General features: G+C 37.9%; 1 protein-coding gene across 3 annotated transcripts in view; it reads left to right on the top strand.

Moving 5' to 3' along the window:
• The window catches only part of LOC103715027 (autophagy-related protein 2-like), a 32759-nt gene extending 21940 nt beyond the window's left edge, over nt 1–10819 (top strand). Inside the window, exons 11-14 of one of the 3 annotated variants that reach the window (XM_008802524.3) lie at nt 940–1142; nt 9326–9522; nt 10235–10498; nt 10567–10819. In XM_008802524.3, coding sequence (XP_008800746.2) covers nt 940–1142; nt 9326–9522; nt 10235–10295 — 461 coding nt within the window. In that variant the 3' untranslated portion in view covers nt 10296–10498; nt 10567–10819. The remainder of the gene's footprint in view (nt 1–939; nt 1143–9325; nt 9523–10234; nt 10499–10566) is intronic. The other 2 variants (XM_008802525.4, XM_008802526.4) reach the window with 2 other exon arrangements.
• Nucleotides 10820–11592: the final 773 nt, after the last annotated feature.

Below are 11592 nucleotides of genomic sequence, written 5' to 3' on the forward strand. Positions count from 1 at the left end.
GAATCCATAATCTTGAATTCAGTGTTTAATATCTGATGATTATAAAATATTAGCTAACATATAATGTAACAATGTTCTTTTGATTGAATTGGGTTTTTATTTCATCTAATATGCTGTCTTTGAAGGTACCACATAACCTTGAATATGATGCATGTAATGCACCATTATGCCATTTTTGATTAGATGAGGGAAAATGGTCCCTTGCTTTTCTGCCCAACTATAACTTATATTCTCATGGAACATAATTGTTTTCAATAGCATCATTGGAGAAAAAAGTGTTCCCTCAAATTGCTCCAATGAACATTGTGCGTGTTTCCCCTTATTGCTTTCCCTCAATTTCTCGCTCTGTAGTATGATTCCTAAGCTTCTTTATTTTTCTTTATCAAGTTATTTTGTTTTATTCATGGTTGAATAGAATTTTTTGTGCATTATTCTGTCTTTTGAGCATACAAATCTTGCTCATAGGATTCCTGTATTTTGCATCTGTATTATGTTCCTCGAGAAAGGGGCCATTGCTTTGTGCAATGGTAAATACTTGGGAGGCAAGTTCAATGGCATGGTTTCTAGTCCTGGGGCAGTCACTTTGTATAAAAAAATGCCAAATGTTAGGTCTGTTGCTAGTTTTCCCCTCCCAAGGCCCTAAGTTGACAGGAACATAACTGAGTAATGACCTTTTCCTTATTTATTCTATGCCTCCAGAACTAGTTCCATTGTCTAGCAACAATGATTTTGCACAGGAGTTTCTTATCAATGCCTGCTGCATCTAGTCTTTGGAGCTCAGGCCCTATTCATATAGCATAAATCCTAATGGATAATTTCATTTAATTGATTTTTTTCCTTTTTGTCTGAGCATACTATGCTGCAGTGTCCTTGTTTCTCAAACTTCTGCATTTTGAGCAAATGATAATTAAAATGTACTGATTGAGGCATATTTGACAGGTGCAATGGCTTTTATTAGAAGCATTTCAATTGAAGCTGTTGGGCTAGGGGTGCATTTGGCATCTGGAGCCCATGATATCTTGCTTCAAACAGAATACGTTCTTTCGAGCATTCCGACATCTGGCTCATTATCTGAAACAAGCAGAAGAAAAAGTAATGTACGATCTAATCAACCTGAAGATGCACAACAAGGGATCCAGCAGGTAGACTTCCTTGAGTAGTGTAACAGTGTAACTAACTTACTATGACTTTATTGTAAAACACATTCTTCTTGATATTTCAAATGTTTGTTCTGTTAATATTGCTCACTTGGTTTCAAATAAGCAGAATTAAGCATAGGATTTAGAGGTAGCTTTAATAATTGATTGTTGGGTATAAATTACTCATAAATGTGAAGCTTGATCTGATATGAAACTAATTATTCATGTATTGTGGCTTGAGGTATCAGCCACAATCACAAGTTGGGGTTTAGTAAAGATCTTAGCTGATACTTGAAGTTCCTCAATGAAAAGACCTGAATAACTTTTGAAAAGTCCAAAAGGAAGTAGTAAAAATGGAAAAGAAAACTAATTTTCCTAGATATGGCAGGGAAAGAAAAAATTCACATTAACGGAGATTTCCTTTTTCCAAGATAAATTGGAGAGTTATTACATCACTAGAGTACTAGATAATGAACCATGCTATCATGCTATGCATCCCATGAAGAGACGCTAACATACAAAAGATATCTAAAGTTTAAGATTAGTTTTGTTAGTTGTGATTATAGTATTAACAATTAATTATGTACTGATAAAGTACTGCTAACCAACATAAGATATGTAAAGATTAAAATTAGTTTTAGTGTTCATTTAATTCTGGCATTAACAGTGTATCATATTTCACTTTCACAAACAAAATTTGCATTCCTAATCATCTTGGATGTGTATTGATGATTATACCTTGTTACACAACAATAAAGAAAACTTTAGTTATAAATTATGTAACATTGGATATAAAATATTTTAACCTAATTGAAGACCCTAAAATCACTATTCACTACTATTAAAACCTTAACGGAATTGCTGGATGCATCTTGTGGGCTTTGAAAGTATAATTGACCTTTTTCAAAATCGAGGAATAGATTCGGAATGAGCAGCATTGTAATGACCAGATCTCATCCCAAAAAGCTAGCTAGAAGGTTATTAATTAGGGCCCTTGACATCACTTGCGTACCTAAGACCTCCCCAATGCACACTCAATGTGGGACTAAACACACGCTAATGCGGGTTTTTATACACTCCTACTATTCTAATGTGGGACTAAACACACGCTCATATAGATTATCACACTTCCCTCCACCTGTCCTCTGCTTTAAGCCCTAGCATCCTCGTCGAGGGAAGGGTCCAATAAAAGCATCACAACCAGATTGTGGTTAGCTTGTGCTCAAGTGTTCTTTGGTCCACATGGGCATGGGTTGGATCAACTCCAGCACAATTGGTAGTGACCTAAGACCTCACCTCAAGATTAGCCAGAAGGTCCTTGCCCTACTTAAGTACTGAAGAGCTCCCCAACACACACGTGGTATGGGACTAGACATGCCAACATGGATCATCACACTCCCTGCATTTTGATGTGGGACTAAATACACGCTTGTGCAGGTCATCATAGGTATCATATGAAATGCACCGATACATTGGTACATGCTGCATATGGTTGATTTGTTATGCTTTATTTTCTTGTTTGAAATATGCATGTAGAACATTTTTCAACTTCCGATGTCTAGGTTGTAGATATGGTCACAGTACAAGTTCATTGACTATTCAAATCTTCGTTGAAGGAGTGAACCTCATAATGAAAAGAATGGTGAATAGTGCTTGTAAATTGAGAGTTTGAATGTACAGGATTTGAGTGTTTTGAAAAGGTAAATGAACCTTTTATAAGTATTTTGCTTATCGTATTGACTATATCATGTGATCCAGAAGACACTTTTTTGTCAAGCTTCTAGCCAAATTATATAAAGTCTGTTTTTCAATAATAGTCATAAACAGCTAAATCTAAAATGACTATTAGTGACCTTGGGCCTCTATATCTGGGGATGGCCTCCATCATTCTCTCCTAAATCAAATGGAAGGAAAATCACTAATAGACTATATATACAAAGTTCTGAAAAAAAAATTTGTAGATAAGAAAGAAAAACATTAGTTATTATTTGATAGAATTAGATGTTTGTGTCTAATGATTGTGCAACCCACGAGTATCTAATAGCAATAACTATAAAAATTGCTGCACTCAGGATCAACTAAGGAGGACAATATAATGAGTTCATGACTATGAAAGGTTAAGGGAATACCATATGTAAGAATTGTTATACTTGGTGAATAAAGGCTTGGATTACAAATTATAAACCTCCAGAACCCGTATATTAGATATATGCTAGGTCTTTGCTTAGACTAATATCTTTCAAATTAGATTGAAATGTTCATACTAATGTTAATATATTAAAAAGAAAAATGCAAAGAAATATTTGAGCTCCCTTTGATTACAATTGTTTCTTTTCAGGATTCTGAAGATAAAAGATGAGAAATACCAACAATCTAGAACTAGGATTAAAATACCGTTGGAATGGGATGGTACCGTACCACCACTACCGCACTATTCCAATAGAAAATTGACACTAGTATAGGTAGGGGTGGCAACTGGGTCGGGTCAGGTCAGGTCGGATGCTAGTTGGGTCAAACAATATCAACCAAAATACAACCTATTTATTAAATAGGTCAAAAATCCAAATCTTAATGCAACATCTTTATTAAACAAGTAACCCAACCCAATCGCATAATTTGTTTAATAAGGAAGTCCAATTATGATAAACAGGTTATAAAAGTTTTATATGGATTTTAAATAGGTTAAACAGGTTAATCGGATATAAACAAGCCAGGTTGCATCAGAACCTAACTATTAAATGGGTTAAACAAGTTATGACTGTTAAACCTAAACCCAATCCAATTCGTAGTCAAGTTGACCGGTTTGCAGCCTAGGCTCATTTCCAAGCCTAAAACCTCTTAAACTATGTCAATTGTGGGTCGAGTCATAAATTGCCATCCCTAGTACAAGCATCGAAACATTGAATGATGTGGGACAAAGGCGGGGCAGTGTCAAAGAAGGAGGTGGTGGGGTAGTGTCAAAGGAGGTGGAAGCAAAGTAGGGGTAGTGGCCTCAAGCATGGTGGTTGGAAGTGTTAATGGAAAAAAAGGCAAGGAGCTATGCTGACCACTTCGCCATCACCTCCTGTCTCTCGCTGAGTAGCAGAAGGCGACAATCGCACAGGGAGAGAGAGAGAGGAGGAGAGGGAGTTATGGTTCCTCCCTCTTTGCTTTGCATACCCAACCCAATGTTAAATCCGCTTTTGCACACCATATACAAGGGTAGGTGGTTTATTTGGAGCTTTAATGCACATTTTATCCCCTTGCAATTACCATCCTAAGCATTGGAACGAGACTATGCATGCGGTATACTGTTCCATGGAAGAGACATTTGCTATCTTAGGAGGGTTCACCTAGCGTATATCCATAGTTTCAATTCCAAAATTCTGCCAGAGTATGAAGACTGATTTAAAACGTACTATATTTGTTGCACTCTAACAATTGGTGAAGATAGCTCATAACCATAAGAAATTTTAATCCCTCAAAGATTGTTGCTCCTCACAAAGTAAGCAAGTTTTTTCATTCAGATCAACAATATGGTTAATGGCATGTAGCTGATTAAAAAGTCTGTGTTCGGATTTTCTTATATGAGTTCCTTTTTTCACTTCTGCTGAACATATTGCACGCACACCCACCCACACACACAACACACACACACACCCATACAAATACACATTTGACACACACACATGTTGTTAATCACATATATAACTTTTCCATGTATCTTCAAGAATCCAGAAAGAAAATGTATAAATGTATAAACCCATTTGTGATCATGTCTAATTGCTGCTTCGGCCATATTTCACCTAGTATTAACTTTTTCTTGGGGTACCTTCTTATGGATTTTCTGACCACGTCAAACTTTTCTTTCTTATGGTTCAGAACACTTGGGATCTCATTTAAATAAGGATTGGGTTTATGTTGGATTCATTTTTTTTGTGTCTCATTCAACGCTAGTGCTTCATGTTCATTTGATGAATGTGTATGTTATGCTGATTCAGGATAAGCTTGTATTTGTAGCATGCTGATGGATCAATTACACTTACATAAGTGCATGTTACAATAGATGACACTATTAAAAGTTAAGTTTACCATGCTAAGATGCAATACAAAAAACTGTTGCATCTTCATTTAGGTCACTCATTCTAGTAGGACATAGATCTGTTTGAACAATCAAACATGAATTAATCTATTTAAATTTTAAAGTATAAATTAATGTAGAATCCTAAACCATATGATAACATTATTTTTTTGCCGATGAGAACTTCTATATATGCAGACTGTTCTATCGAAAGAATTCTATAGACAAACTAGCATGATCAAAATTAGATCAGATAACAAAAGCAATTAACTAAGAAAAGAAAGCTTGACTTTCAAGATAAAAATTTTAAAATACTATATACTACTTAAAGAAACTAAGATCAAGGATAAAAAAGCCCTCCATACTTTACCATAAAAGTGGTGCATATGGATTTTGGTGCTGGTGTATTGCTATTGTGATGAAAGGACACATACTTCTGTACCTTTTGTTATGGCCTAAACCATTGCATTTTGGCTTGTATTGTTATTTGTCAAAAATTAATCTATGTTGATAATGACCCGTATACTACAATATGGTCATGAATCTTTTCTTATTTTTAAAATTATGCCCAACTATCTCAAACAGTCGTCTTTCTATATGAGATGGTCCAAAGTTCTTTCCTCTTGTTTGTTTGTTTGTTTATTATTTATTGGTGCTAGACTTAACCATTCTACATATGTTTTTTGTCAACATTGTCATCTCCAAGGGTTTAATTTATAGTACTAACTACCATATAATTTGTCTTTATTTTACTATTTTTTAAAATTTGTTTTAAAATAAATCTATAATGAAAAAGAATGACCAGATGCTTGGGAAAGGATTGTAAATTCATTACTGTGGAGAATGCAGCCGGGAACGGCAGAATTTGGCTGATCGCCTCGGGAGTCAGTATTTTCTTGAAGAAAAAAGGCTCGAAGGAGGAATTGGTCTCAGGGTCGTGTCTCCGGGGCACAGTTGAATGTAGATATCATAAACGCGAGGTGCAGGATACCAGGCCGAGAAACCCGGGCAAGCACTCCCCTAATGTGCCGATCGCTAGGCATCCAGGGCCCCGGCTATATTTAAACATTTTAAATTCTAAAACAAGAAAAACTTTATAAATTCTACCATATAGTACTAACTACCATTAACCTCGGTGATTCAACCGTCAAGCTGCCTTGATCAAACAAGAAAAACCTTTGGGTCAACTGGTGAGAAAGAATAGGGAATGGGATAAAAATAAAAAAAAGCTCGATCTCTTATGCCGATTGCTAGAAACTTCATACTCGTTCCTTTGGCTAATGCAAGGGCTAACATGGGAGGTCTTGGAGGTGAAGACAGACAGCAAGGGGAGATTGATGGTGAGTATAGGGGATAAGTGGTCGGATTGTCGGCCATTCTGCGATTATAGAGAGAGGAGCATGTCATGTGGACGGCTGGATGTTGATGGCTTGAGGAGGGCAGCCAATGAGGGTCTTGACAGTGCAAGTTGAGTAGGGACGGCTTGGGGGGCTCAATGGCAACGTTTCGAGGAGAATGGCATGTGGAGGCTCAAAGACGGCAAGAGTAGGACCATCTAAGGAGGCTTAATGGCAATGATGAAATTAGAGGGGATTTGAATTGAAGATGGTCAAGTATCGGAGATTTGAGGAGTGTGATGTTAACATGGAGACTCAAGGGAACAAGATATTTTATCGATACATCGAACCACGAACTCATGACCCGATTGCCAATCTGGTTTGGTCCAAGTTAGAGGGTTCAAAACACTAGATTGAATTAAAATCGTACTAGGCTCGAACTTACCACATATTACCCAAACGTTGCAGAATCAAATCCAATTTCAATTATATAGAATTATTTTATCTTTTTATAAATATATATATACTTTTTACTAAAAATCCTAAAATCTATTCTCATATCTTCCTCCCATTCTCGTTCTTTTACACGCTTGTTACCTCTCCCGTTCCCCCAACCCATCTTTGGCACGGCCGACCATCCTTGACTACCCATGCATCAACCAAGTCACCCTTCTCTTGATCTACTTCTCCCCTCCCTCTCCTCATGGCCATTAGAGCAGCTACTTCTCTCATCCCTCCAATCCCTCCAGCACCCTCTCCTACCTCCATCCTAGTTGCTAGAACAACACCCCATTTGCGTCCTCTCATCCCTCCATTTTTGTGTCCATACCCTTCTGATGCCAAAGCACCTCGCTCTATGGTATGCGATATCATATCGAACGAGCAGTATAGAGTATACCATATCGTACCAGTTCGGTACTAATACATGGTATGGAGAGTGTACCGACACTTGGTATGCCGAACTGGCCGTCATACTGGACATACCAACATAGTGATAGAATGGCACCAATACGAGGCTTAGTATCGAGACGACGTACCTTCTCTCCCTCTCTCTCCCCCGCCTCTCCAATCCATCTAGTTAATCTTCCTTTCTTTCACCTCCCACCTAGCTGTGGGAGCCATTGCTTCATTATTTGGCTCAAGTTGGTCCGAGCTTGAGTTAGGTCACACTAAGCTCGTTTAGTTGAACTTCTTCAGGCCTGATCAAGTCAGGTTTGGGCCCTCTTTTTTGCTAGTGGGCTAGGTTCAAGCTACGATTTTTGGGCCAAGATCAAACCGATCCAAGTTTGATCCTACTATGTTGATGTTGCTATAAACCATCGACCCAATCACCAAATCTAGCTTGGCCCTAGAAATACTTAAGTCTATCTTAGCCGCTCTCTTGAGAAAAGAGAACAAGGGGCAAGGAGTTTTTTTAAATTTTCAAAACAATGGGATCTAGCTGTCTCAATTGATACTAGCAAACCAAGCTAGCATATTGGCTTGTCCCGACCGATGCCTATCAAGATGGCCAACCTCCTAGTCCATGCCTGAACCGGTGCCTCACACCCATGCTACAAATCATTTATTCTATGGAATGGTATGGTATTGGTGAGACATTCTAGTGTTCTTGGGTTCTTAATCCTTGATCATCTCTATTACAACTTTTTGATACTATTGTAATTTTCATGGCCTATCTTTTTGATCCATCCAACAAATTCATAAACAAAATAATATTTGTCCCATCAATATAATTTCGATTCTATGAATGTTATTTTAACCTTGCTTCCTTTACAAAAGCATGTCCTATGAAATGAGAACATTCATATCACTTCTCACAATCATTGGTTTTTGATATCATATTATCTAACCTCTCCCTGGGCCATCTTTGGACTACATTACATTATAAGACCATGATGAATGTTTGGTTCACAGCTAAAATTTCAGAATTCTTCAATGCCATTCAAGGTTTGCTGTCTCAATACTGGATCCCATATCGGTACCATGCTAGTATAGTGTCGGTACTCCCCGTATGGAGGTCAGTTTGGCGTACCAAGATGGTACACTCCCATGTTGAGTCTTTGTTCAGTATCAATGCCATACAGCACACACAATTCAAGACGGTTGTAGTATGTGCCAGTACGATGCACCTTTGCCATTTATAAACATCTCATTTTAATATGATTCAGCATATCTCATCATGGGCCACAAAGATGCAAATTTTGGTAAGCCTTGATCTTGATCTTCATTTTGTTATATTTGCCCTTGTACTCCTGTGTCTTTTAGTAAGTATGGGCATCAAATTGCCCCCACACATTTATTTAGATATTTTTCTTTACCATGGAGGGAAGAATATCTAGATAGGAGAAGCCACTGTAATATTTTGTGACTTATTACTTGGGAATTTGTGTTTGATTAGTCTGGTTTTCCACCTTACTTATTTGCTCTTCTTCCTTTCAGTGAGAATGAAACTATAAGGTGATACTGAAAGTTGCTAAGATTTAATTAGGAGGGGGTTTGACTTACATCTAAGAGCATGAAGTTTGTTTACTGCTGAAGTTCATGTGCCTGGATTTTTATCAGTAAAATTAGCCAATTGATCAAGCTATCTTGTTAGAACTAGCTTCTATGCTAAGCAGAATGTCATTGATAATGTCATTCTGCATGGTAGATGTCCTCGTCCATGCTTGCTTTGCATGATTGACCCATTTTCCAGTCTTTGTGAGATCTGTTCTGCTTATAGGCCATTTTTCATGTCATCTTTGGCTTTATGTAGCTTGACAAGTCTTTTCCATCTTATTTGTCTGCAGGCTTATGAGAGTCTTAGCGATGGCCTTAGTAGGACTGCCTCTGCTCTACTTGGGACTCCTCTAAAGGCTTACCAGCGTGGTGCTGGTGCTGGATCAGCTCTGGCCGCTGCTTTGCGAGCAGCTCCTGCTGCTGCTGTAGCTCCTGTCTCTGCTTCTGCTCGTGCAATGCACTGTGCACTTCTTGGACTTAGAAACAGGTTATTTCTTCACATGAATTGCTTAAGTGGAAATATTTGTTAAGTTAATTTATACACCTTGTGCAAGTACACTGTATGTCATAATCCAGGCAATTTCATAAGTTCAGCAGGACCATTTCCACTTTATGGACATAACCCAGAAAATACACCAGCCATTGTCCTGCCTGTTAGATGAGTTCTACTTTACATGGAAACTGGTACATCTGTCAATGTTGGGTACTAGAATGATTAATATAAAGTAGAAGAGTATCAAGTATATAGCTCTTTGCAAAAAACAGGTGCTTGAAGTATTCAGTTTCTTCAATCAAACAAGTACAAAACTGGAATAGAACTATTTAATGAGACTGGAGTCTTTGGTGTCTGATTTGGACAATTAGAATCCTTATTGTCATGTTTCTTGCATAGGTTTAGCAATCTGGTACCAATGCAACATAGATTAAGGTACTTTTTGAATGGTAATTGAAAATATAATGATCATGTAGGAATCGGTGACTAACTGGACAGAAAATACTCTGGGTACTCTGTTTTCCCTTTTTTCTAAGTATGACAACGTTTCAAAAACCGTGTTGGTGCACAGAGCTTTCAGTAGTAGTGAAGACTTCACTGTGAAGTAGACGTTTTTTTTACTTTTGTTTCTTTTCCTTAGGAATTGGCATTACTGAACTACCCAGCCACTCGATGCTCTTTGCTAACATTATGTTTTGAACTGCAGCCTTGATCCAGAGCATAAAAAAGAATCTATGGAGAAATATTTAGGATCTTCTTCATCATAGGATTACGAAAAGAGAGAGTACAGCGTTTTAAGCAGTTGCACGTCCATCCCATCCATGAATTGTTGTTGGAAGGGAGGCTAAGCCATGTTCTTCGTCCTCGTCATTTTGGCAGAACTCGTTTTAGTTTACAAGTTGGATATCTTCTCACCAGATTCAGGTTGCAGCTGCCTGTGCAATGTATGCCAGCATCTTGTAAGAATTAGGTAAGCTTGACTATTTAATGGGCCATAATTTCTTCATATATTTAATGTTTTTCTCTGGATGATGGCAGGTGTATAGCAATTCGAACAGAGATTCTTTATGGAACAGAATGACGGCAACCCTATACAATATGTAAATAACTATACGATCTTGTCGGCATTCAGTTGTATAATTGTGATACGCCTCTTACGATTCGTATTTACAGTTTTACACCACATCAATTGTAATATTTTTGGCTCTTTGATTGTTTGAAAAGGAAATTTTTCTCCTGACGAACTTTTTGTAAGCAACCTCAGAAGAAACATGCAATTTTCTAGTAGTAACTGCAGTGATTGGTCAAACCGTCATCCCTGCTAGTAGTCATAAGCATCTGAGATGCACTTTTTTGCATGGAAAATGCTATGTGAGGGATGGTGTACAGTGTGTGATAACTGGTTTTGGTTGAATCAGCGAGGGCAAAATAAGCATTTTTTCCTGATAACAACCCAACACTGTCTATTGCTCTAAATACTGGATTTGCAGAGCTGTGCATTCATATTTAAGAAGACTCGATGGCTAAAAGCATTTTCTTAAGATGCGGTATTTATCAGGTTCTTGTATACAACGTGCCCGGTACCACCTTTCTTTTTTTTTTTTTCTTTTTTTTTTGCTAGATCGGGTAATTCATACAACACATGTACGGATGCATCCAATAAAATTGAAAGACAAAATATCACGGAGCTTTCGAGGCAGCTCCCCAATCCTCATCCACAGGGTGCTATTGGCATGATTAGCCATGTACATGGCCATCCAATCCGCAGCCCCGTTGGCTTCTCTAATACATGTTTTGTCTGGACAATTCCTCCGTCCTTCATCATCATTCAGATATTGCGAATCAAGGGATGGTCAGCAGCAGTGACTCTCGGACCCTTCTAAATTCAATTGATAACTGTAGTCGGGTCATCCTCCAAGATGATTGAATTAGCTGAGAGCACATACTGAGCATGTCGAAGACTTGCCCTGGCAGCTTTTAGCCACGACCCTAGAGTTCGCGTTCCTAATAATGAAACCCACTCCGAGGATATCTTTTTCACCACAGTTTTGTACTGCTTATTGT

This window comes from Phoenix dactylifera, chromosome 11 (genome assembly GCF_009389715.1).
Source record: "Phoenix dactylifera cultivar Barhee BC4 chromosome 11, palm_55x_up_171113_PBpolish2nd_filt_p, whole genome shotgun sequence".
NCBI lineage: Eukaryota > Viridiplantae > Streptophyta > Magnoliopsida > Arecales > Arecaceae > Phoenix > Phoenix dactylifera.